Source organism: Podarcis filfolensis, assembly GCF_964270895.1.
Source record: "Podarcis filfolensis genome assembly, chromosome: 12".
Lineage (NCBI taxonomy): Eukaryota > Metazoa > Chordata > Lepidosauria > Squamata > Lacertidae > Podarcis > Podarcis filfolensis.
In genome coordinates this window covers 58,012,812-58,039,411 of record NC_139614.1, presented here as the reverse complement: position 1 = coordinate 58,039,411, position 26,600 = coordinate 58,012,812, and the positions used below count along the sequence as shown (strand labels likewise).

General features: G+C 53.1%; 2 protein-coding genes across 10 annotated transcripts in view; both read left to right on the top strand.

Annotated features, from left to right (window-relative positions):
- LOC310745974 (uncharacterized protein) overlaps nt 1-26,600 on the top strand; it is a 618,230-nt gene that overhangs the window by 142,687 nt on the left and 448,943 nt on the right. The window lies entirely within an intron of this gene.
- SLC4A2 (solute carrier family 4 member 2) overlaps nt 1-26,600 on the top strand; it is a 60,634-nt gene that overhangs the window by 29,033 nt on the left and 5,001 nt on the right. For 5 of the 9 annotated variants that reach the window (XM_083579270.1, XM_083579269.1, XM_083579273.1 and 2 more), the window contains 18 exons: nt 2,605-2,742; nt 6,203-6,386; nt 9,418-9,704; nt 10,411-10,535; nt 11,528-11,754; nt 13,969-14,105; nt 15,898-16,078; nt 17,142-17,277; nt 18,248-18,431; nt 18,627-18,741; nt 20,680-20,864; nt 20,949-21,174; nt 22,287-22,493; nt 22,702-22,850; nt 23,464-23,658; nt 24,615-24,845; nt 25,423-25,512; nt 25,923-26,089. In XM_083579270.1, the coding sequence (XP_083435396.1) occupies nt 2,683-2,742; nt 6,203-6,386; nt 9,418-9,704; nt 10,411-10,535; nt 11,528-11,754; nt 13,969-14,105; nt 15,898-16,078; nt 17,142-17,277; nt 18,248-18,431; nt 18,627-18,741; nt 20,680-20,864; nt 20,949-21,174; nt 22,287-22,493; nt 22,702-22,850; nt 23,464-23,658; nt 24,615-24,845; nt 25,423-25,512; nt 25,923-26,089 (3,086 nt within the window). In that variant the 5' untranslated portion in view covers nt 2,605-2,682. Of the gene's footprint in view, nt 1-151; nt 171-2,604; nt 2,768-3,824; nt 4,004-6,202; nt 6,387-9,417; nt 9,705-10,410; nt 10,536-11,527; nt 11,755-13,968; nt 14,106-15,897; nt 16,079-17,141; nt 17,278-18,247; nt 18,432-18,626; nt 18,742-20,679; nt 20,865-20,948; nt 21,175-22,286; nt 22,494-22,701; nt 22,851-23,463; nt 23,659-24,614; nt 24,846-25,422; nt 25,513-25,922; nt 26,090-26,600 lie in introns of those variants that run through there. The other 4 variants (XM_083579274.1, XM_083579276.1, XM_083579275.1 and 1 more) reach the window with 4 other exon arrangements.

Below are 26,600 nucleotides of genomic sequence, written 5' to 3'. Positions count from 1 at the left end.
GTTCGGCCCTGTGGGTGACAGCAGGCTGAGTGAGCGTCCCTTGTGAGGGACAGTCACCGCTCAGCTGGCGTCACGAGGCCCAGGGGGAGCCATAAGAGGCGGCGGGAAGCTGCTGTCCCTCACTTGGCAGCTGGAGGCAGGGGCAGCTGGTCGCGGGGGGAGCGACGGAGGTGAGCAAAGGGGGGGAGCCCAGCCCCACCATGGTGGGGGCAAAGGGGGGCTCAATTGTCAGAGGTGGGGGGTCTGGACAGGCCCTCGGGGGTGGAGGCAAAAACTGTCTGGCTTCCAGAAAGGACGCTGCACCCAGCAGCCTGAGCGAAAGGCCCTCTGCACGTTCACAGAGGCCACTTTACCCTCCTTTTCTGGAGATTTTGAAGCAGAGGTGGGATGGCGCTCTGTTACACTTTTGTCACACTTTTGCTGTGATTGCTGCATTTCAGGGGATGGGGTTGGTCTGGATGACCTCTTGGGGTCCCAAGCCTTCAATTCTTTCATGCGATGACTCTCCTCCGTCAGGGGCGACTCCTGCATTGTGGGGGGCTGGCCTAGATGACCGCCTGGGGTCCCCCCAACGCCACGTCCCCCTTTGAAGGCTCCCAGTGCCTGTCTCCCAGTGCCCTCCCCCCACTCCACCCAGATGCCCCGAGACCCCCTGCCACCCTCCCTGCTCTGGGGCACAGGGACTCAGGCTGGGCAGCCCCAGAGCTCTCTTGAGTCACGAGTGCGATTCATGTCAAGAAAGCAGGCGGCGGGGGGAGCTGAGCCTGGGCCGGATCAGACCAGCCGCACCGGCTGCCTGGGGGGACCCGATCCCCCTCTGTGCCTGGCGTTGCTCTTGGCACCCGCTGCCGCGGGAGAGCCCCAGGCCAAGACAAGCGTGGCCTCTGCCTCACCCGCCCGGCCCAGCGGGGAGACCGCACTCCTCCTCCTCCTCCTCCTCGTTGGGATGCAGGAATCTTCCCGGGGTCAGGACATTGCAGCAGCTGCGAGGAGGAAGAAGGCTTTCCCAGAGGAAGAGGCTGCTGGCCTTTGCAGGAAGGGCCTCCAGGGGTCATCCAGACCAACCCCCTGCGAGGCAGCGAGGTTGAAGGTGGAACTATTCGTAGATGCGCAGCTTGGGAAGCGATGGTGGGAGACACCCCCACCCTGAGATGGGGGCTGCAGAAGGAGGGGGTGTTTGTGGGGGGACGGGAAATTCCCGGGGGTCTCTTTCCACGTGGGCTCCTAACATGCCCTTGGTGAACAGGGATTCCCTTGCTGAACCCAGGAAGCAGAGCATAAGGAGAAAGCTGCAGGATCAGGCCAAAGGGGGCCCATCGGGTGCAGCGTCCGAATGCCCCAGATAGACTGCCTCTGGGCCTGAAGGTTCTGTAAGGACGTCAACAGAGCCCGGCTGCTGGAGGAAGGCAAAGGGAGGAAGCCATCTCATCCAGGTGCCCCCAGGGGAAACCCACAAGCAGGATTCGAACTCCTCCCTTGGTTTCCAGCAGAGCCTTGCTGCCTCTGGCTGGGGAGGGAGAGCCCAGCCATCGCCCTCTCCTCCTCCACGGATTTGCTCAGTCCTCTTTTCATGGTGGCCAGGCCTGCCTCTTGTGGCAGGGAGTTCCACAGTCTAGCTCTGCCCTGCAATAGGGTTCCCAGATTCCCAAAAGTGAAAATCTGGACAAACTTGTCCAGAGCTGTTTTTCCCCACCAGTAACATCTCCCCAAAAATATTAAGTCTGGGGGCTTTGTTGTGATTTACCACCCTTGCCATGTGTCTGGGTGTTCCTGGACATTTTACTGATTTGGCAAAAAAACAACCGCCCGGACGCCGTTCTGCTGCCCAAACCCTGGTCATTTCCAGGAAAATCCAGCCTGCCCCACAAGAATAAGTCCTGCCTTTGATCCCTTGGGAATCTTCCGACGTTCAGTTTTGTCCACGAATTCCAGTGCTGAGAGCGAGGGGGGGCCCACACTTTCCTCTCGCCCCCAAAGCCCCCAGTGCCACCTCTCTGGTCCTCTTCCAGGGGTGCCCCCGCCTCTCCCCCTGGCCTCCCTGCTCAGGTGCCGCCTCCTCGGCAGGGACCCCCCAGGGTCATCCAGCCCCACCCCTCCCCTGCAATGCAGGAATCGCACCCGCAGCATCCCTGGCAGGGGGCCAGCCGAGCTCTGCTTCCAGTCCTCCCCCCCCCACCTCCCTCCCTCCCGCTGCCCAATTCCTCCTCCGATTTCCTCGTTCTTTATTTCATGAGACATGGGATCCCGACTTTGCCCGCTGGGCACCGGAAGGAGCTCTTTCCTGCCCCGCTGGCGCTGCCGGAGCCCGCCTGGCAGGGGCGCCGATCAGGGACCCCCTCTGGAGGGGAAAGGGGGCATCTGCCTTGCCCAAAGTCCCTCCCTCTGCATTCTGTGGATGGTTCTTGCCGGGGGGGCATCTTCCAAGCCCCCAGAGGTGCCATTTGCCCTGTGGGCAGCCAGGCGGGCAGAAGGCCCCTCATCTGGGTCGGAGCCGGGGATTCATCCCCACCTTGGGCAAAAGATTCCCACCTTGCCGGGGTTGGGCTAGATGACCTTGGGCGGTCCCTGATTCCGTGATAATTGGCCTTTTTTCTCTCTCTGCAGGTTATGGTGCCCTCACTCTGCCCTCTGAGTGCCAGGGAGAAAGAGAAAGGCTAGAGGGGCCTTTGCCCGCAGCCCGCCATGAGTCGCCCGCAGGTCTCCTCTGACCTCCACCGCATGGTCTCCGGGGCCGTTGAGGGGGTGAGTAGCAGAGGCCGGCCCTCAGGTGAGCCTCTCTGGACCTCACAGGGGCCACGGGGGGGGGGGCTGGGCGGGGGCCGGGCAGGGGGCTTCCGACGCCTGAGATGCTCCGGAAAGGTGAGCCCGGTTTGCTCCATTGGGAAGCGGTGCCAGGAGAGCGGGCGCAAGCGGACACTGCGCCATGTGCTGCCCACCTCTTTCCCCAGCCCACGGGGCACCTGGCTCAGCCCCTCCAGTCCTGTGTGGGGCAGAGCTCAGAACAGAGCCCGGGGTGAAGCTGAGCTCTAACGGGCAAAATCGCAGCAGCCTGGAGGGCATGGGAAGAGCTCTACAGTTGAATTTCTGCCTGCCGTGTAACCCTCAGACGTGCAGGATGAGGCCTGCCGGGGAAGGGAAGGAGCCGTGGGGCAGCCCCTGCTTTGCAGTGCGCCAGCCGCCCCCTGCCCCCCCTTCAAGCCCCCCAAAGCCTTTTCAGGAAGCCCTGTGGAACTGCTGCCTGCTGGGACCTTGCAGGAACGGTCAGGAATCCCCGGCCAGGCCCACAGGCCTCCTGGTAGATGGGGAGAGCAGTGCATGCTGGGATATGTGTCCTCGCCCCCTTGGTCAAGGTGGGGCTGGTGCAGAGGTCCAGAGCAGGCTGGGGGGGGAGAACTTGCTGACCCCCTTCCTGCGGCTGACCTTCTGCAGCACCCCCAGAACTGAGTTCCCAGGATGTAGCTCCAGAGCATGTGCAAAGCGCTCCAGCCCTTTAATTGGGTGGGGGGATTGCAGCGGGGGGGGGGAGCTTTCTCCTCCCTCCCACCCACCCGCTGCTGCCAGCCTGGTTTGGCCCCCTCCCCTCACATCAGCCCCACTTCCTGACAGGGGCAGGATGAGGGCAGCAGGTGGGGCATCGTCAACACCCCCTTGAAATGGCAATGCCTGTCGACTTTGGGGGTCCCGGTCCCCTCGAATATTTTATGGGGGGGCCAAAGGGGCCGCGATCCCAGGAGCTGGCTCCTATGGCCCTGGGGGGACCCAGCCGCCAGCCCACCTCCTGCCCCACTGGGAACGCCTGCTCTGAACGCCTGTGGGGTTAATGATTAACCCTTTGCATGGCTGCCTGCTCCCCGGCCCCCCCCCCAACTGGGCGAGTCCCGTGACCCAGGAAGGAGCGTCTGGGAGGAGGCGGCAGGGCTGGGTGCTGCTGGGACCCCCCCTTCCTCCCCCCAAACACACACACACACCCCGGGCTGCCATGGACTTCTTGCTCTGCCCACAGGTAAGGCCAACCCCCAGTTGCTGCCAGGCTGAAGGATGGGCCTGGGTGCCGGGGGGGGGTGGAGGGGAGGGGGTGGCAGGGGGGTCTCTGGGTGCAGCTTTCTCCTGACGCCCACAGGGTGGGAACACCAGCTCTCATCTCCCATGGGGCAATTCCTGCCTGGGGGGCGTTTCAGCAAAGGAGAAGGGAGCTGGGAGGTTCCCCCCCCCCACTCAAGTGAGGGCGTGTGGTGGGGGCAGACTTTCACCAGAGGCCGGGAGTTCCCCTGTCTTGGGTGCCAAGCGCTGCTTGCTGGGTGGGGGGCAGGAAGAGGAGAGACCCCCTCCTGGGTGACTTGGAGAGGGGTGGGAAGGAGAGGGAGGTGGGGGAAAAGGGAGAGGCTGGGAGGACTAATTCAGTAGCATGTGCTCTGTGGAACTCCCTGCCACTTGGCGCCTTCTCTGAATGGTGTCCGCTTGGCAGCCCTTTCGCTCAGAGTTCATTTCATTCGTTTCCACTGTTAGTTTTAGTGCTTTACAGCCCTTTTAAACTTTTTACGGAAAACTTTAACGTTTCTTGTAAACCACCCGGAGATGTTTTACAACCAGATGCCTTTTCAGATGCAAATTAAACGAAACGGGTTTAGATGGGACACCAAAGTGAATCTCTCCCAAATCTCCCCTGAGCGTGTGCTGGGGGTCATGGCTCAAATCTCTAGGGCCCCCCAGCCCAGGGTACCTCTTGCCCTTGGCTCCATGGGGGCGTGGGCTGTTGCCTGTGCTGCGGAGACAGAAAGCACTCTGTACATGCTCAGAGGCACGCACCATTATTGCCACATGTTCCAGGACTTACATGGTGGCATGGGGGGTTGCTCCTCTTTGGGGCCCTCCAGAGGGGGACCCTAAGCCCTGCTGGGCTTCTTGGGGGGGTTGCCAGGGGCCCCAATGAGTGGCAGGGATGGGCTGGGGGGCCTGTCCCAGGATATTCCTGCCCTCCCCCTTGGGCAACTTAGGGGCCTTTCTGTGCACCCCCTCTTGAGAAATGGGGATTTAGGGGGACCCTGAGGGTCATCCAGTCCAACCCCTGGAATGCAGGATTCGCACCTGGAGCATCCCTGGCTGATAGCAATGCAAAAACTCTCCCCCGAAGGAGATCCTCTTACCCGCCCAGCCTCTGGGGCTCCGGGGAGGGCAGCCAGCCCCTCCCTGTGCAGCACTTTTGGGGGGCCAGGAAGCAATGCCCCCCTCTCCCCGGAGCCTCCGTGCCGCTGTCACCTTGAGTCCTGGGGGGGGACCTCCTCCTTCTCCTCCTCCTCCCCCCCTCCTGCCGGCTAATCTGCTCGGGTGTCTGCCGGCGCAAGGGGGGGCCTCTCCCCGTCAATATTTGGAGTGGCACGAGGGGACGGATCCGCCTGCCGCCTCCTCTCTGCGGGCGAAGTGACCTTCCCGGCCCGGGAGGAGCTCAGCATCATAAAGCGCCAAGCCGGCGGAGAAGGAGGCGCAGAGAGACGGGCAGGAGGGAGAGCGGAGGGGCAGCCGCGGGGGGGGGCACAGCTTGGCATGGCGCAGGTAGGGAGAGGGGGACCCCCCCCTCCAGGGCCCCTCGCGGGATGGGCAGGAACTTGGGGAGGGAGGGGGGCTTCTCCGCCTGCCTGCCCCCCTCCCTCGTGCCACACGTCCCTCCGGCAGCCTCTTCCCTGGCACAGGCTGGCGCTGCTCTGGAGTCCCATCCTGGCAAACAGAGCGTCTCTTTTGGGGGGGGGAGTTGCTGAGTTGCGCCCCCCCTTTTAAACTGCCTGTTTTCACATGCAGTAGTCGCACAGCCGGTTAATCCTGCAGGGTTTGGGGAGCCTGCGAGGGAGGGGGAGGCTGCACCTGGCATTGTAGAGAAGGGAGGGACCCCCAGTGGGCATCCAAACCACCCCCTGCTAGGCAGGATGGCAGCTGAAGAGCCCCTGGCAGGCAGGCAGGCAGCTAGCCGCCTTCCAGAAACCTGCAATGGAGGAGAGAGAAGCACAGAGTCCCAGGGGTTTCTCCTGCAAAGCTCCTCTCCCACCTGCTAGAGGGACCCCCAACGGTCATCTAGTCTGACCCCACCCAAGGCAGAGCCGCTGACCCCGGAGAAGAGCAGTCAGGCTCAGCAGGTGGAGCTTCTGCAGGTGGGAGGGGGCACAGGGGGGTCTCTGTCCTTCCCCTCTCAGCCTCTGGGCTTCTTCCGCAGCCGGAGCAGGATGGGCCCAGCCCCACGTCGCCCACCTTTGGGGGGCAGAAGGCGGCCGAGGAGGAGGAAGAGAAGGACCTGAGCAAAGCCCTGCGGGTGGAGCGCTTTGAGGAGATCCTGCAGGATTCGCACCCGCGCAACGTGGAGGAGGCTGGGCGGAGCTACAGCGAGGAGGACTTTGAGTGTGAGTTTTATTTGGGGGGGAGCAAGGAGGGATCCTGCATCCAGGCCGGGGGGGGGGGTCTGCTGGGGGGCAGAAGGCAGGCTGTGTTGGGAGGGTGGGGGGAGAGGAGCCGGGGGGGGGAAATGGGGTGGGTGGAGAATGCAGAGCTATTATTATTATTATTATTATTATTATTATTATTATTATTATTATTATTATATCATACTCTGCCTCTTCCCCTGGCAGGGATTCAAGGCAGCTTAAAAATAAAAATAAGGACAGCTAAAAACACTGCTGGGGGGGAATCAAGCATTAACAGATGGATAGAATTAAAGCTATACTATATACATTTAAAAACCGGACCATAAAGGCACCAGAGCTCCGGCCCCAGCTGGAAAGTGAGCCTGGCGCCTTCTAGATGCCAAGCAGGTGTCCGGCACATTCAGGCTGGTCTGCGAGTGGCGGTTGAGTGGAGCCCCCATGTCCTGCGGAAGTCTATCTCTGGCTTGGGGGGAGGTCCCCTTTGCCCTCCTCCTAGGCTGCAGCGCTTGTCCCGGGAATCATCACAGCCCAGGGAAGACTTCCTAGACGCAGAAGGGCCCTCCTGGGGCCATCTAGTCCAAGGATGGGAGCTGGCTGGGGGGGGTCTTGAAGACCCTCTCGTGACCAAGGCTGTGCCTGGATTCACTTCCTTTTATTAGAATCCTAGAATTGTAGGGTTGGCAGGGACCTTGTGGGTCATCTAGTCTGACCCCCGGAAGGCAGGAATCTGCAGCTGCCCCACATGGGGGTCAAACCTGCAACCTTCGCATTATCAGCACCAGGCAACGGGGCTGGGCAGTTTTCTCTTTGTACGGGATCACTTCTTCCTCAGTTTCTTTCTTTCTCTCTTTCTTTCTTTCTTTCTTTCTTTCTTTCTTAGTTTTTTATTTAGACTTTTCAGATTTATACATTTCATTAGTTTTACAATCAATTCGACATTCCAAAATTTGACTTCCTTCCCCCTTTCTCTGTGGCTCCTTAAATTTATTTCTTAATATCTTCTGCAAATCCAAGTTCATTTAACTTGCTCATTTAATTATCTGCTGTATATATATACTGGTATAAAACTGCAGGTTATTACACTAATCCTGCTAATGTTTTTATACCATATACCATTTTGGTATATTCCCTAAGTTTTTGTATCCATTCTTCCTTTGCTGGGTCTTCTGCTTCTTTCCGTTTTGGGGGCAAGCAATGTTCTTGCTGCTTTAGTTGCATACATAAATAAATTTCTATACAATTAAGGTAGTTCTGTCCCTATAATTCCTACAAGAAAAGCTTTTGGGTTGGTTTGCTTTTATAAAAGTTATTTTGAACATCCTTTTCAATTCATTATATATCATTTCCCTGTAAGCTTGGACCTTATTACAAGACCACCACATATGATAAACCCAGTTTCCCAGTTCTTCTACTTGGACAATCGGTTCCTTCCTGTTGGTGAGGACCAGATCCAGGACAGATAACCCCCTTCTTGCTTCTTCCACCTTCTGTTTTTCCTTTTTTTTTTTAGATAATTTTTTATTAAAGTTTTACAAAAGAAAAAAGTAAAAATTTACAGAATAAAAAAAAGAAACCTCAGATAAACATAGACAATACAAAAAAAAGAAAACACACAAAATACACCAAACACAGCTAATTAAGGCAAAAAAAAAAAGAGAGGTTAAAAAGATAAAACAAATCCATTTTTCTCTAAATCCTCAAAGTCATATGCTTGTATCCTTGACCTCCTCACACCTCCCCCCTTTTGTGTTCCCATTTACATACTTAAATCAGCAAATTCTTACCCTTTTTCAAATATCTTAACTTTATGTCATAACATATTATACCTCAATATTTTCAACCATTTATCCATACATTTTTTACATAATCTTATTAACTTTTGTCACTAGTTACCACTTATTACCAATCCAAGCATAATTTTAACATTCATTAATTTTACAGTATTTCCGAAGATAATCTTTAAATTTCTTCCAGTCTTCTTCCTCCAACTCTTCTCCCAGGTCTCGGATTCTGCCAGTCATTTCCGCCAATTCCATATAGTCCATCAGCTTCATCTGCCACTCTTCCAGGGTGGGTAGCTCTTGTGTCTTCCAATACTTTGCGATGAGAATTCTTGCTGCTGTTGTTGCATACATAAAGAAAGTTCTCACCTTCTGTTTTTCCTCCCCAAAATTTATTTTATTCATTTTATAACACAACTAAACAACAGAAACAGAAAAACAATACAAACAAATTCTTGCCTTATCCTTATTTTTTCCTAAACATTGTTAGGTGGGCTTCCCCAAGTCCCCCCTATCTCATTTTCATTTTACCTCATCTTTACAGTTTACGTATATCATAATTTTTAACCATTTTTTTATCACACTTACTTTTACCATAAAAATCTTATCACTTACAAATAATACTATTTTAAAATACACTATCTTCTACTTCTATCCCTACAGCCTATATCCGCTTCCAAAGCTATTCTAAGATTTAAATATTAACATATTTTTTTCAAATATTCTTTAAACTTCTTCCAATCTTCTTCCACCGTCTCTTCTCTCTGGTCTCGGAGTCTCCGGGTCATTTTGGCAAGTTTCATATACTCCATCATCTTCATCTGCCATTCTTCAATAGTTGGTAGATCTTGTTTCTTCCAATTCTTCGCTAGCAATATTCTCGCAGCTGTTGTGGCAGACAGAAAAAAAGTAACATCCTTTTTGGGGATTTCGCCCCCCACTATACCAAGTAAATAGGCTTTACGTTTCTTAATAAATGTGTTTTTCAACACTTTTTTCAGTTCATTATAAATCCTTTCCCAGAAGTCTTTTACCTTGGGGCACGCCCACCACATGTGGTGAAAGGTTCCTTCTTTTTCCTTACAATTCCAGCATTTATGATACATTTTTGCTAACTTCACTGGTGTTAAATAGCATCTGTGATTCTGGGCCAGCTTCCTGGTGGCCCTGGAGGCCCCCTTCTCCCCAAATACGCCCCCCCCAACTCCGCTTCCCTCTTCTCCCCGCAGACCACCGCCAGTCGTCCCACCACATCCACCACCCTCTGTCCAGCCACCTTCCCTCGGACCCCCGGAGAAAGAAGGGCGTCTCCAGGAAGGCCAAGAAGAAGAAGAAGGAGAAGCAGCCGCAGCCGCAGCGCCCCTCCGTCCCCGGGGAGACCCCCACCATCGAGGAGGAGGAAGAGGAGGAGGCCGAGGAGGGGGAGGAGGAGGCCGACGAGGACACCTGCGACACCGAGACGGAGCAGGCCTCCGAGGACCTGATGCTCCTGCACGGCTCTCCAGAGGGGGTGCAGGTGGGTCGGGGGGGAAGGATGACGTGCTCAGAGGGACGGCACGGACCGGCAGCAGTTCGGGCAGGGAGGCTGTTTCCACCAGTCTCCGGTTCCAGAATTGCAGGGGTTGGGCTGGATGACCTTTGGGGTTCCCTCCCAACTCAGCAATTCCTCAATCCCAGGCCAGGCTGGGGATTGAACCTCTGAGCTACAACAAAGGCCATTCCCCCTGGAGCTCAGGGTGGTGGTGGAAGTGGCAAAAGGGTTTGTTGGCTCGTAGAACTGTCATGTTACAGACTCTGCTAACCCAGAAATAGTACCTCGGGTTAAGAACTTTGCTTCAGGATGAGAACAGAAATCGTGCTCCGGCAGCAGCGGGAGGCCCCATTTGCTAAAGTGAGGCTTCAGGTTCAGAACAGTTTCAGGTTAAGAACGGACCTCCAGAACGAATTAAGTACTTAACCCGAGGTACCACTGTAATAATAATAAATTTTATATATACCCCGCCCTCCCCAGCCAAGACCGGGCTCAGGGCGGCTAACACCAGATATAAAACAATTGTTTGAAATACAACTCTAAAAACAAGATTAAAATACAAAGACAACATCCCCTGAGGGACCCCATCCAAGCCTCCAAGGAGAGCTCACCTTTTCTTGAGGGAGAGCATCCCACCACCAGCATCTCTTGCTCCTTCCCGGCCCCTGACCCCCCGCTTCTCTCCCCTCAGTTCTTCTTGCAAGAGGACGATGGAGTAGACCGGCCGGCGGAGGGGGCAGCCAGCCCCACCATGCCCCACAGCTCCTCAACGGACTCTGGGGGCTCCCCAGCTCCCAAGGGGGCCAAAGCAGGCAGGTGAGTGAGGGGCGGGGGCCGGAAGGGGGGGGTCTGCCCCGAGCAGCAGATTTCAGCTGGGGGGAGTGAGGGGGTGGGAGAGGGTTTGGGGCACCTCCTCCCTCCTGGGGGGTCCCTGAAGGAAGGGGGGTCTGGCTCAGCGGCTGGTTGATTCTCCCTGCGTGAAGTGGGGGGGGGGTCTCTCCCCACAGCATCTGAAATCAGGCTATTTGTTCCATGAAATCATGTGCTGCTTGAACATCTTTTTTGTTTAATCAATACTTTATTGGAAGGTTTTCATGTATAAAAGAAAAATCGAGAGAGAGAGAAAAGAAAAGAGTGTGGAAAAAGAAAGACAGAGGAGAAGAACGAAAGCATGCAGAACGTACAGTGCAACAATTAAGTCCCTTTCCTTTCTATAGATTATTCTATAGAGAAGTGATATTATCATCCTAATCCATATATGGTCACTAATAACCCCCTCGATTCCGTATAAACTCGTTTCAGGTATCAATATGTTTGTCCAAACCAAGGAAGTCCGTCCATCGGTTGCAAGTGTGGTCAATCTTTTGGATTCACACGTTAAAAAACCCCCAAAGGGAAGACTGACCAACCAGGAGGCTTCCTAAATGTCAAAACCAACTAGAAACAGAATTAAAACTCGTTGCTGCTTTTTGAGCGCCTGGCCAGGCCTGTCTGAGCAAGAATGTTCTTAGCAGGCGCCAAAAAGAGAGCAGGGAAGGCGCCTTGAGATCCCTAGGCAGGGAGTTCCAAAGGTTATAGGTGCTGCCACCCTGCAAGATCGGTCGTTGCACGGCACCCGTAAGAGTGCCAGTTGTGCCAATTGAAGCGTCCAAGCGGGCAGGTCTGGGGCAAGGCGATTTCGCGGGGAAACCGGTGCCCTGTTGTTGAGGGAAAGGAGGTTCCCCTCATTTTATGCCAGCCCCGCAGAGCTGCCTCCTTGGCGCCTGAGGCGGGCACGGTGCCCGCCTGTGAGTCTGCCTCTCTCACAGCTCAGATGCCGAGGAACCCGCGGGCACGGAGGCGCCCAGCATGGCCGAGGCGGGCTCCCCCGGGAGGGCACTCTCCAAGTCCCAGCCCGGGCACCGCAGCTACAACCTCAACGAGCGCCGACGCATCGGCAGCATGACGGGCATCGAGCAGACCCGCTACCCCAAGGTGCCCACAGATGAGTCCGAGGCCCAGACCCTGGCCTCCGCCGACCTGGACTTCATGAAGAGTGAGTGGCGGGGGCGCGGGGGGGGGGACACAGAGGAGGAGGAGTCTCGGTTGCGAATCCGCCAGCTGGGATGCCCTCTGGCGGCCTGGCATGGACTCTTTCTCAGACAAAGCCATGAAACCATCTTTGGCCTGTTAAAGCTGCTATTAGGATTATTTTTCATGCTTATTATTTATTATTGATGCTCTGTAAAATGTGTTCTTAATGGGATCTTTTGATAAAGGGCAGTATGTAAAGTATTAGTATTCTGGCAGTGGCCTACCTGGCAGTGGGGGTCGTGCGGCAGGGTATAAAGGGCTTTGTGAGTTGCCATATTTTTCACTCCATAAGATGCACTTTTTTCTTCCTAAAAAGTAAGGGGAAATGTCTGTGCATCTTATGGAACAAATGTGTGGTCCCTGGAGCCAAATTGCCCAGGGGTGAAAAGCAGATCGTGTGTTTTTTTGTTTGTTTGTTTGTTTTTGAAAGAGGGAAGTGATTGTTGAAACAAAGCCGCTGATCGTTTGCCGATTGGGGAGAGAGATAAGGGACGCTAGAGATAAAGGAGGCTGCCTGGGAGGAGGAGGTAAAGACAGCAAACTTGCAAAGGGGGGAAACAGGAAGACTAAAGCAATAAGGAGAGGAATTAGAAGAAAAGGAGGAGCAAAAAACTGCTCCAGCTCAGGAAAAGACACCAAGGCAAACAAGAGGGAAGGGAGTGTTGAAAGGAAACAGCTGATCGGTGGGATCAGAAGAGAGATAAGGGACCCTAGGAGTGGGGAGGTAAACGCCCATGGATCCTCAGGATTTTTGCACTGGATCACCCCAAATTCACCATCAGATCACATAGCATGTCCATGGCTACAGCCTGCACAAAAAAAACCCGCACCCACTGTTTCGTGGGGCTGCAATGGCACAAAAATGTGGTTACAAAGCACGGATCCCCATGGATCCTCAGGATTTTTGCATTGGGCTACCCCAAATTCACCATCAGATCATATGTTTGTGGCCACAGCATGAACCACAAAAATCATACATCCATGGTTTAGTTCAGAATATTTTTTTTTCTTGTTTTCCTCCTCTAAAAACTAGGTGCGTCTTATGGTCAGGTGCATCTTATGGAGCAAAAAATACGGTAGTCTGTCGGAGGCACTTCTGAGCCAGACACGTTTGTTGCATCCCGGTCTTTTGTGGGCTGCAGAGTGTGGCCTTCCTGGGACGCAGGAAGCACTAATAATAATAATAATAATAATAATAATTATTATTATTATTATTATTATTATTATTATTATTATTATTATTTTCTGGGCGGCTTGCCTTTGCTGGGAATCTGTCTCTCTCCAAAGGCAAAGAGCTCCTTGTGATTATAGTAAATAAAAGTAAACAAGGGAGAAGAAAAAGGAAAGAATAGAAAACAGAAAGATAGGAAGAGAATACATTAAGAAACATTTTTAAAAACAGAGGGTAACAGCAATAACAAAGTAACCATTAAACAGAATTACGGCTACAAAACTATATGTTATATCCCAGGCACCCTCAACCTCGGCCCTCCAGAGTTTTGAGACTACAATTCCCAGCATCCCTGACCACTGGTCCTGCTCGCAAGGGATCATGGGAGTTGTAGACCAAAAACATCTGGAGGGCCGAGGTTGAGGAAGCCTGGGCTGTCCTTTCGCCTTCCGTGGCATGGAGGTGGACTTTTCCGCTCGCTGGATGTTCCTTCCTTTAATTCTGCCCCTTCGAATCCTAGAAGGGAAGGGACCCCCAAGGGGCATCTAGTCCAACCCCCCCCGAAAGGCAGGAGTGGATTTTTTCAGACTGAAAAATGACCCAGCTGCGACACAACAGCCCTGGGTGTTGCCAGGGGGTCTCTGGCAGTCAAATCGGGAAACTTTTTTGCACAGAAGAGGGAAAGTGGGCAGAACACAGAATATTCTGAGCCCCAAAACTGGGCTCATCCTAGTGGCTGTCATAGTTCTGGTTTCCTCGCAAGTAGGCAGTAAAAATAGGAAGCCTGGCCTGGATCCCTGGGGGTCTCCCTGCCCTGTCTTTGGAGGGAGGGACCCCAGGCTCTTTCCGACCAATGGCGTGCCAGCGCCCGGGGCTCTGGTGCCTCACCTTTCTCAGGTGGCATCTGGCAGGAAGACGGTTGGATGTAGGGGAGCCGCGAGGGGGATGGATCAGGGCCTTTCTCTACACCCCCCACTCAGGGCCTTCTGTCCTTCCACCCCGCAGGCCACAGGTTCGAGGACGTTCCCGGGGTTCGGCGCCACCTGGTCCGGAAGAGCGCCAAAGGCCAGGTGGTCCACATTGGCAAAGACCGCAAGGAGCCCAGCGCCCGACAGAGGAAGCAGGACCGGCAGCCCCACGAGGTGAGCAAGGGGGCGCGATTTGTGGCCTGCTGGGGGGCAAGAGGCAGAGCCGTAGCTGGGTGATCTCGCATCCCTGGCAGGACCGTCCAGATTGCGCCCCCTAGGGAATGTGGCACAGGCGGAAACTCGCATATCATGCAAAAACCCTCTATTTAAGACCTTTTCTTATAAGGCAATACCGTATCTTTCGCCCTATAGGATGCACTTTTCCCCCTCCAAAAATGAAGGGGAAATGTGTGTGCATCCTATGGGGCGAATGCAGGCTTTTGCTGAAGCCTGGAGAGCGAGAGGGGTCGGTGCGCATAGACCCCTCTCGCTCTCCAGGCTTCACGCAGCTCTCCGCAAAGCGCGGGAGCCCAGCGCCAGGCTCCCACGACTTGCGGAGAGTTGCCTGTTCTGGGGGCTGGGGGCCCCGCGCCTGGGGGGAAAATAATTTTTCCCCCCTTTATTTCCCCCCAAAAAAACCTAGGTGCGCCTTATGGAACAGTGCGTCCTATAGGGCGAAAAATACGGTAATTGATATTTTTATAGACATATTTGTGGAAATATTTTTATATATATAAATTTTTATTAGTTTTTTAACATACCATTTTCAACAGTAATTAAACATATTTTTACATCTTATTCAATTTTTTTTGACTTCCATCAAAAATAATTGTGGAAATATTTTTAGCAGATTTTGTGCCCTCTCCTTCCTGTGCCCCTGCTGGGGGCCTTCCTCCCCACCCCCTGGCAAGAGGCTGCGGGAAGGAGGGGGTGCGGCCGGCGGGGGGCAAACGCCAGCCCCAGGTGTTGCAGGGCTATCAAAGACCCATAAGTTGGGGGTCTGGCTGGGATTCCTCCTCCACTTGCCTCTTTGACTCGCTGGCACCGCTTCCTGGGGGATACTTGCACCCCACAAATCCAGGCCTGGATTGTGGAAATTCCCTCGGGGTGGGGCCATAGCTATCAACCTTCCCCTTTTTTTAAGGGAAATTCCCTTATTCCGAATAGGATTCCTCGCAAGAAAAGGGAAAAGTTGACAGCTAGGGGTAGGGGGTCCTGGGGTGTTTCTGAGCCTGGGGGGTTCAGCAACACCCCCTTGCGGGAAGAGGAAGTTCCTTGGCCCTCACCCCAAATTCTCCTGCCCCCCAAGTTCTGATCAGGGCTGTTAGTCAGAATCAGAGGCCGCAAGTATTTGTGAACCCCGGATTCTGGAAAGCACAGGAGGGGGAGAGGGCTAATCTCGTGTTCGAATCCTGCGTCCGATCAGCCTTTGCGATGACAGGAGCCTGGGTTCTGTGGGTCACCTTGGGCCTGATCCAACCAGCACTCTTCCACAAATATATATATATAAAATTCAACATTAATACATTTATACATACATATTACAGATATACAAACAAACATACATTTCATACAATCCTTAAAAATATTCTTACAAACCCACACATACTTCCTTTTCCCACTACCATCCCTGTGCTAGACTTCCAATCTACTCAGCTGCAATTTCTTTCCATTTCTATTACTTTCTTTCACACAGTATTAAACCAACTTTCTACTTCTTTTTCGGTTACACATTGTTATCCATATTATTTGGCATTTCGGTATTTATAACGGAACTTGTTTATTCCAATAGGAGTTCTGGTTTTTCAATGTGATTTTGCAAATATCCTTTAAACACCTTCCAGTCCTGGTCTATCTTCTCCTTTGAGATCCTTCTGATTTCTCCCATTGTTTGGGACATATTGTAATACTCCAGTAATTTGGCAAGCCACTCTTCCCACGCTCTGACCCTCTCCGCCTGGCCCAGGTCTTTGTGGAGCTGAACGAGCTGATTGTGGACAAGAACCAGGAGATGCAGTGGAAGGAGACGGCGCGATGGATCAAGTTTGAGGAGGACGTGGAAGAGGAGACGGATCGCTGGGGGAAGCCCCATGTGGCCTCGCTCTCCTTCCGGAGCCTCCTGGAGCTGCGCAGGACCCTGGCTCATGGTGGGCAGGGCAGAGGGGCGCCGGGAGAGGGGAGGCTCATTCATAGAGTCAGAAGGGACCCGGAGGGTCATCCAGACCAACCCCCGGCAAGGCAGGAATCCCTGAGGGATCCCATCCCAGCTCTGCTTCAAGGCCTCCCAGGAAGGAGAGGCTGCTCCACTGTCAGCAGAGTTGAGCCAGAATCTCCTTCCTTGCAACTTGTAGAAATGTCGAGTTGGAAGGGGTCCCTGAGGGCCATCTAGTCTGACCCCCTGCGATGCCGGAATCACAGCTCCAGAATCCCTGAGCGGTGGGCATCCAATCGTAGAGTCAGAAGGGACCCCCGAGGGTCATCCAGACCAACCCCCTGCAGGCAGGAATCTTTTGCCTCCAGCTCCTCTTCCCACTTCCATGTTCCAACTTTTAATTTGGATTCTGTCTTTCCAGATTGTTACATGCAAACCCAAAATAGACAGTGCAATAATTTGATTCAATGCCAAAAATACGGCTTCCAAATAAGCCCATCATAGAATTCTAGAGTTGGGAGGGAACCCCAAAGGTCATCCAGACCAACCCCTTGCAAGGCTGGAATCTCAGCTGACCCCTCCATGGCAGAGGGCCATCCCAGCTCTGCTTAGAAGCCTCCCAGCAAGGAGAGGCTGCTCCACTGGCATCAGAGTTGAGCTGGAATCTCCTTCCTTGTAACTTGTAGAAATGTCGAGTTGGAAGGGGTCCCTGAGGGCCATCTAGTCTGACCCCTGCGATGCCGGAATCGCAGCTCCAGAATCCAATGCCCTGCGATGAGAGGGCAGGGGGACTATGCAGGTGGCCCATATGGGCATCGAACCCGTGACCCTGGCATTTTCTGCACCCCCCTTCAACTAGCTAAACTAACTGGGGGAGCCAGGTCTGGTTCTTTCAGGGTGGGGGCAGCAAGTCCAATGTGAAATCCCCCAGGCACCCTGGGGAGCTGTGGAACTCACTGCAGCAGGAGGTGCAAATGGGGCTCAGTGAGGAACTTTTCGGGGGGTCTATGGGACAGACCCTTGTCCCCCGGCTAGTGCCCCTTGCTCTCTCCCCCCAGGGGCCGTCCTCCTTGACCTGGACCAGAAGACCCTGCCAGGGGTGGCACACCAAGTCGTGGAGCAGATGATCATTTCGGACCAGATCCGAGCGGAGGACCGCGCCAACGTGCTGCGGGCGCTGCTCCTCAAGCACAGGTGAGGCAAGCGGGGGGTGGGGGCAGTTTCTGGCTCCTCCTCCTGCCAGCTCTGGCATCATATAGACAGCGTGGCAGAGTGGTTAGAGCAGCCTATCTCTCCGCCTTGGGTCCCTGGGTGCTGCACTCCCATCGTCCCTCCCTAGCAGAACCATCGGTCGGGAGCGATGGGAGTTGTAGTCCAACAGCACCCAGGGACCCAAGGTTTGGGTGTCAGGCCAGGATGTGGCAGGGACCTGGGTTCAAATTCCGACACATGGCCATGAAACTCAGTGGGTGACCCTGGAAGCCAGTCTCCCTCAGCCTGACCTACCTCACAGGGTTGTTGTTTAATTATTATCATTATTATTATTATTATTATTATTATTATTATTATTATTATTATTATTTTATTTGCTGGTGTTTAATTTTACTGTTTACTATTAGATTCTGCTGGATTCTGGAATGTCGCTTTGTTTGATATAAGTTGTTTATTTTAAAGTTATTGTGGCTTTTATATTGGATCAGGTGGTTACTATTAATGTTTGATGTTTTGTTATGTTTTTATGTCTTGGAAGCCACCCAGGGTGACTTGGGCAACACAGCCAGATGGGGGGAGTATAAATGAATTTTATATAATAATAATCATGATAATCATAATAATTTATTATTTATACCCCACCCATCTGGCTGGGTTTCCCCAGCCACTCTGGGCGGCTTCCAACAGAACATTAAAATACAATGACCTATTAAACATTAAAAGCTTCCCTAAACAAGGATGCCTTCAGATGTTGTTGTTGTTATTGCAAAGATAAAGACGGGGGGGGGCAGTGGAGGAAATAAGGGTGGCAGATAAGGGTCATACTGTAATCCCAGGGAGGATTCTCTTGGCTTGGTGGGTGTCTGCAGCAAGGGGGGGCATCCTTGCAAGCCTCCCCAGGCCCCCCCCCCGGATGGAGCCCCCTTCCCTGACTCGCTGGTCTTCCTCGCAGCCACCCCTCGGATGAGAAGGAGTTCTCCTTCCCACGCAACATCTCGGCCGGCTCCCTGGGCTCCCTACTGGGCCACCACCACAGCGCCAACCACGTCGGCGAGGGGGCCGAACCCACCGTGACCGACCCCCTCATCGGGGGCCACGCCGGGGAGCACGAGACCCGAGTGGACATCGAGAAGGAGGTGAGAGGGAGCGGGGAAGGGACCCCCAGAGGCCATCTGGCTCGGCCCCCTGCAGTGCAATGCAGAAATCCCAGCTGGGTTGGGGTGGCTGGGGGGGCGTATGTGCACCAAGGATGCGCGGCAGCCAGCTGAGTCCCCCCCCCCGCACCCCCTTGCTTCTCACTCTCCCTGCCCCCCACCCGGGGGTCTCTGCAGCGCGAAGTGGCGTCGCCCACGCTCCCCGGCCCCATCACCAGGTCCAAGTCGAAGCACGAGCTGAAGCTGTTGGAGAAGATCCCAGACAACGCAGAGGCCACCGTGGTGCTTGTGGGTAAGGGAGGGGCAGAGGGGGAGAGTCTCAGGGGGGCAGAGAATCATGGAATTGTAGCCTGGAAGGGACCCCCGAGTATTTATTTACAGTGGCGCCTTGGTTCTCAAACTTAATCCGTTCCGGAAGTCCGTTCCAAAACCAAAGCATTCCAAAACCAAGGTGCGCTTTCCCATAGAAAGTCATGCAAAATCAATTAATCCTTTCCAGAGTTTTAAAAACAAACCCCGGAAACAGCAATTTAACATGAATTTTACTATCTAACGAGACCACTGGTCCATAAAAAGAAAGCAATAATCAATGTACCGTGCTATAGAATAAATAAGACAGTACAGTCATACCTCGTGTTGCGTTTGCTTCAGGTTGAGCGTTTTCAGGTTGCGTCCCCCGGTGACCTGGAAGTAATGGAATGGGTTACCTCCGGGTTTCACCACTTGTGCATGTGCAGACACTCAAAATGACGTCATGCGCATAAGCGGCAAATCGTGACCCGCACAGACGCGGGTTGCGTTCTGCTCAAGTTGCAAACGGGGCTCCAGAACGGATCCCATTCACAACCAGAGGTACCACTGCATTGTAGATGATGAAAATTAATATTACCGTATTTTTCTGTGTATAAGACTATGTTTTTTCCTAAATTTTTGAAGTTTAAAATAAGGGGTCGTCTTATACATGGATAGTGCATAGTGCTTTTTCTTAAGGGGCATCTTATACATGGAAAAATACAGTAAACGTTTTTCTTACCTGCACTGATGATAGTTATTGTTTGGATGGGGGGCTTTTATCCATTTCCGCAGTCACACAGTGAATCAATCAGTAGCCGAACTGGGTTACACAGTCACAAAAACAAATTAATTGAAAAAGCCTCAAAAACAAAAAGGCAAAATAAATAGCAAAAACAAAAGCACCAAACTTAATCAGGGATAGGGAATATCACAGAACTGTTGGAAGGGATCCCCTCGGAGCACAGGAGAACTAGGAATCACAGAAAGGACCCCGAGGGCACCGTCCAACATTCACCAGGCACACCGTATTTTTCGCTCTATAAGACACACTTTTCCTGTCCTAAAAAGTAAGGGGAAATGTGTGTGCGTCTTATGGAGAGAATGCAGGCGGAGGCTCTGCTCAGCGCTCCCTTTAAAGAGCCGCGAGGAGCGTGTGTGCGGCTCTTGGGGGCTTCTGCCCTTCTCCCTCCTTGGGGAAAAGCCCCCAAGAGCGGCACACACACTCTGCCCGCTCTTTAAAGGGAGCGTGGCTCTTGGGGGAGCCTTAGCCACACACAGCCTCTTCCGGGCAGGGGATGAAGGCTCCCCTTGCCCAGGAGGGGCTGCGCACGGCTAAAGAGGAAGCCAGGACAGCCAACTAGCGTCTTATGATCTGGTGCATCTCATAGAGTGAAAAATACGGTACTTTGCGCCTGGCTATTTGCCACTTGTGGCAAGTGAAGATGCCCGGTTGCCAAGATGGTGCCTGACGTCTCCACCATCTGGAGATGCAGAATCCTATCCGTTCTCTTTTATCTGCACAATCAGAACCAACAAGTCCTATTGAAAAATGCGACTTTGGAGCTCTATTTCAGCCCCCAAATGGCAACTAGGCGTTCCGTTTTGGCGCCCATCAGCCTGGTTTATGAAACCATTTGGCTTCTGGCTTACATCTCTGCATGAGGTGGAAGGACGGAAGATTCAGGGCAGGTACAAGACCTTCCTGCAGCGCTGTGCTGAAGTGCCCGTTCCTGCCCATGCCAGGGGGCATCTCGGCTCAAGCGCCCCCGGCAGGTGGCCGTCCAGCCTCTGCTCCAAAGCCTGCCAGGCAGGAGAGCATCTCGAGGGAGACGGTGCCAGGGCTGCCACTGTCCCAGAGCGCTGACTGTCAGGAAGCTCTTCTTTCTTGTGGCTCCTGGTCCTTGGCCCCCATCCGCTGCCCCCTCTTCCCCCGCAGGCAGCGTGGAGTTCCTGGACCAGCCCACCATGGCTTTTGTGCGGCTGCAGGAGGCGGCGCTGATGGACTCGGTCCTGGAGGTGCCCGTCCCAGTGCGCTTCCTCTTTGTCCTGCTGGGGCCCAGCAGCGCCAACATGGACTACCACGAGATCGGGCGCTCCATCTCCACCCTCATGTCCGACAAGGTAGGCCCTGACCCTCGCCACCCTCTCCTCCTCTCCCGCACGACGGGGCACCCTCACCGGCCTCACCTGCCCGTCTTCCCCCAGCAATTCCACGAAGCCGCCTACCTGGCCGACGACCGCCAGGACCTGCTCCACGCCATCAACGAGTTCCTGGACTGCAGCGTGGTGCTTCCTCCCTCGGAGGTGCAGGGCGAGGAGCTGCTGCGGAGCGTGGCCCACTTCCAGCGAGAGATGCTGCGGCGGAGGGAGGAGCAGGAGCGGCGCCTCCTCCTGGGGGCCGCCATGGAGCCCAAGTCCCCCGAGGAGAAAGGTAGGCACTGGCTCTCAGGCAAAGGGACCCCCGAGGGTCATCCAGTCCAACCCCCGGTGATGCAGGAATCTTGCAGCCAAAGCGGGACTCGAACCCACTGCCCGAAGATTCAGAATCTCATGCTGTACCAACTGAGCTACCCCAGCAGCGTAGAAGAGAGATTATTATCTAGTGATCATTAGAATTTAGTGATTGTTATATTTATATCCTGCCTTTGTCCCAAGGGGGGGTTCTAAGAAGCTGGCAACATTTAAAGGATAAATTTCAGAGTAGTAACAAAATAGTTAAAAACGGTAAGTTAGGTTGAAATAGATAAGGTAAAAAAACCCATTGTAAACAGTTAAAATCGTTAATGGGTTTGGAACAACACTTGTAGTTTAATGGTGAACTTTGGACATCACAGAGATGCTAAAGATTTGGGTTATTATAAAAGATGCCGGAGGACAGGACTAATGATAGGAGCCGCAAAGGGGTGGAGGGAAGTCCAGGAGATTCTGTGGGTATTGTATGTTGATTTATTACTTTGATTTTTTTTTTAAAAAATCATTTTATTGATTTTCCAATAACAAACATCCAATTAAATATCCAATCATAATACTTCAAATAAAAAATAAAAAACTAAAATAAAGAAGATCAAATTATAGTCCAAATTGTATTTATTAATTTCTCGGGGCTCCCCGCGGTCTGGATCTCTGGAGCATATCTCCGCATCTTAGTCCTGCTTATTACTTTAAATTTTTAATTTGAAAAACCTAAATAAATAAATATACAAAAATAAATAAAAACAATAATCAAAATATATTGCAACGTGTTCAAAACCAGCCTCAAAGCCACAGTAGCCTGGAAAGCTCTTGCTTCCTCGTGAGCCAAAATGCAACTAGTTGATCTGCCATTATCATCTAAAATATTTATATTCCGGGGATATTTACGGGAATGAGAGAATCGTAGCATCGCAGAGTTGGAAGGGGTCCCCTAGAGGCCATCCAGTCCAACCCCCTGCCATGAACACCCACTCGATAAACACAGTTGTGGTAATACGTTGCAGCGTTGGGGGGGTCTCAGTCTCTTCTTGGGGGGACACGCCCTCACTGCCGCCCCTGTCTGCCCCACAGCGCTGCTGAAGGTGGAGGAGGAGGAGGAGCCGGACCCCCTCCGGCGAACGGGGCGCCCTTTCGGGGGTCTGGTCCAGGACGTCTGCCGCCGTTACCCCAAATACCTGAGCGACTTCCGGGACGCCCTGGACGCCCAGTGCGTGGCGGCCATCATCTTCATCTACTTTGCTGCCCTGTCGCCGGCCATCACCTTTGGGGGGCTGCTGGGTGAGTGGGGGGCCAGCGCCCCACATGGAGGGGCAGAGGCCACCTGGCCCGGCCTGGCCGGACCCCGCACGGCCTGCGCCTTTGGGGAGCTGCCCTTCCCAGGAATTGCAGGGCTGAGGCTGGGTTTGGGGTGCTCTGGGACGCCAGCCCTGAGAGGTAGGCCAGCCCCCTCTGAGCCTTGCTCTCTCCCCCCCCCCCAAATAAACAGGTGAGAAGACACAGGGGTTGATTGGGGTCTCAGAGCTGATCATCTCCACCTCGGTCCAGGGCATCTTCTTCTGCCTGCTGGGCGCCCAGCCCCTCCTGGTCATCGGCTTCTCAGGACCCCTCCTCGTTTTCGAGGAGGCCTTTTTCATGGTGAGTTTTCCCAGGGGGTTGGGGTCTCCCCTGTTTCCCTAACGTCCCCGTCTCCCCCTTGAATCTCCCCGTCGGAGCTGCGATCCTGCAGGACCTCCTCTCCCCTCCAAAGGCCCAGGGCAGGGGGGGAGTCGTGGAACCGCCGGGTTCAGGGTTCCCTACTGAAAAGGTTTCCCGACTTTGTCCCGATCTGGTCCTGCAGGCTCAGCGTCGGTCTGGTTTGAGCAAGAAAGCGCAGCCAGGTTAGAGAAAACCCTTCAAGTAGGGTTTTGGTATTTCCTTAGCAGGAGGGACCCCTAGAGGTCCTGTAGTCCAACCCACCCCTGCAATGAAGGGGTCACAGCTCCAGGATCCATGGCCGGTGGCCCCCCAACCTCTTTGCCCACTGAATCAGCCTCCCGCTAGAAGGGGGCTGGGCTGGTTGAGGGTCCCCCTTGCAGCCTGATGGCGGTATCTTTCAATGACCCCACAGGCGCTGGTTCTCCCTAGAGCATCTCTCTGCCAAGGGAGGGGAGAGAGAGAGAGAGAGGTGGACGGGTGCCCCCCACCCAGGGCTGTGGGGAGGGGAGCCCTGGAGGACACCCCTCACTGCCTGTCCTTCCCCCCGCCCCAGTTCTGCACCTCGCAGGGCCTGGACTACCTGGTGGGTCGCGTCTGGATCGGATTCTGGCTCATCCTCATTGTGCTGGTCATGGTGGCGTTTGAGGGCAGCTTCCTGGTGCGCTATGTCTCCCGCTTCACCCAGGAGATCTTCGCCTTCCTCATCTCCCTCATCTTCATCTACGAGACCTTCTTCAAGCTCATCAAGGTCAGTGGCGGATCCACATGTGGGGGGCCCTGAAGCTCAAAGCGCATGAGGGGGACCCCAAGGCCTGGGCAGCCCCTGCAACCTTCTTCCACAGATTTCTGCTGCATATTGTGTTATTCTTAATTTGGAATCGAATATATTTATCGTAGTTTTCTTCTTGTTTTTTCGAGTTCAATGTTGTATTTTCTACGTTGGTTTTGGTAATTGTAAATGTTTAATCAAAACCTTCTAATGCGTCCATCTCTCTACATTGTTTCTGTAGGGATAACATAAATGGTTCCCAGTCTTTCTTAAAGTCTCTGTTGTCCTTATCTCATAGTCTTCCAGTTAATTTTGCCATTTCAGTGTATTCCATCAATTTTTCTTGCCATTCTTTTCCATCTTTGGGCTAACAGCGTCCTAGTTTTTCTTCTCTTTTGGCAACTCTTGACCTGAAATGCCTACTAAAAAAGCTTCTGGTCTTTTTATTTAAAAAGTTATCTTAAACATTTTTTTTCATCTCATTATAAATAATCTCCCAATAGTTTTTGGTTATTTTACAATCCCGCCACATATGGAAAAATGTGCCTTCTTTTTCTTTACATTTCCAACACTTGTTGGAGCCTGTTCTATACATTTTTGCCATTTTTACAGCTGTAATGTACCATCTATACATCATTTTCATATAGTTCTCTTTTAACAATATGCAATCAGCGAATTTTAAATTCACTTTCCATAATTTTTCCCAGTCTTCCATTTGTATGTTATGTCCTATATCTTGTGCCCTGGAGAGTTCATTTTGGCAACAGTTTGAATTCATACCCAGAGGCACACTCCATTGTCTCTCGAGATAGAGGGATGCCACTCTCAGTGGAAAACCAGTTAAAAAGCATTCTGTGAAACAATATAAAAACCAACCAAGCAAGGATAAGGATTCCTTGCAAGAAACAAACGGGAAAGGTTTTGTCTCTGGGCAGATCTTCCAGGAGCACCCGCTTAACAGCTGCACCAAGGCCAACGGCACTGGCGACATCAGCCTGGACGGCAACACCACACTGGTCTTGGGCAACGGGACGGCCGTCCGCTCCGCGGCCAAAGTGACCGGCCAGCCCAACACGGCCCTCCTCTCGCTGGTCCTCATGGCCGGCACCTTCTTCATCGCCTTCTTCCTGCGCAAGTTCAAGAACAGCCGCTTCTTCCCGGGACGGGTGCGTGGCCTGGGGGGGGGGTCAGGGAAGAATTGGGCGGCCAGAGCAAGAGAATGGCCGCAATTGGCAAGAGAGAGGATTCCCTTATTTGCAGGAATTTGGAGAGTTCATCCTATGAGCCCAGTAGATTGTCAAATGTTGCTTTATTTGACAAAGTTCCTTCCTCGGAGGTTTTTAAGCAGAGATTGGGTGGCCCCCCCGTCACCGATTCTTGCATTGCAGGGGGGTGAGATGGATGACCCTCAGGGGTCTCTCCCAACTCTGCCATTATATTAAAACCTTTTTTAATTGTGATTCTATATTTTTGCGTTGGATCGTATTGTTACCCTGCACGTTTTGGGGTTTCTTCAGCTTGGCAACCGCTTTGCGTGCAGCAATAGAGAAAGATGGGATTCAAATTAAAAATGACATGGAGGGGTGGCGAGAGGGGGCAGAGGCCTCCTGGGCGGATGGCAGGAGGGTCTCGGGGGCACTCTGCACGCCCTCAGAGGCCCCTTGCCTTAAAGCCACATGCTCACCAGAAACGGCTCTTGAAGGCCAGGGCTGAGCAAGTCTCTCCCTCTTTCTCTCTGGGCAGGTCCGGCGTGTGATTGGGGATTTTGGGGTGCCCATCGCTATCCTCATCATGGTGCTGGTGGACTACAGCATCCGGGACACCTACACACAGGTGAGCAGGCAGGTGGGCTCAGCGCCCCAAAGAATCCTGGAACGGAGGAGGCAGGCAGTGCCGTGCAGTGGTTATAGTGCTGGACCGGAACTTGGCAGAAACAGTTAACAATACCAATAATAATAATGCCAGCAACAACAATTTAATTATTTGCTGTTATCTTGCGAGTTCCTTTTATTGTGCGTTGTATGGAAGCCTAGATTGTTGGATCTTCGCAACCTCCTTCCTTGGAGGTTTTTAAGGAGAGGGTGCCTGGCTATCTCCTTTAGTGGACATTCCTGCATTGCCGGGGGTTGGACTAGATGACCTTTGGGGGTCCCTCTGCCATTTTCCTCCCCGGAACCCCTTCTACAATTCTCCTCTCCCTCTCGCTCACCCGTTGCCCACCTCTCTCCCCTCCTCCCCCACAGAAACTCTCGGTGCCCCACGGCTTCTCGGTCACGGACCCCCAGAAGCGGGGCTGGGTGATCAACCCCCTGGGCGAGAGCCAGGCCTTCCCCGTCTGGATGATGGTGGCCAGTGCCCTGCCGGCCGTCCTGGTCTTCATCCTCATCTTCATGGAGACGCAAATCACCACGTGAGTCACGCCCAGGACGCCCGGGGTCTGTCCCAAGGGGGACCCTTTGGCCGGGGGGGGGGTCCTCTCTAGGAATCGGGAGGGGAGGGCAGGCCAAGGGGCTTCAGGGGGCGCCGGTTCCTTTCTTAATATTATTTTTATTTCATTTAATAAATTTATTTGGTTTTCAATTGTAAATTTTACAATCACCAACATTCAACATAAAAGCAGTATTCCCAGGAATCTCCTGGACTTCTCCCCTTTGCGGGTCCTATTATTAATCACTTCCTCCTGCATCTTTTATAATAGTCCAAATCTTTCACATCTCCATTATGTCCAAAGTTCATCATTAAACTACAAGTGTTTTTCCAATCCTACTAACGATGTCAACTGTTTACAATAGTTTTTAAGGTAAAATATAAATTTTCCCCATTCCTTATTTTTACAATATGATAATCTTTATTGCCATTGTCCCATACAGAACAACGAAATTGAAAAAAATCTACATAATACATTAAAAAACCAACAAGCC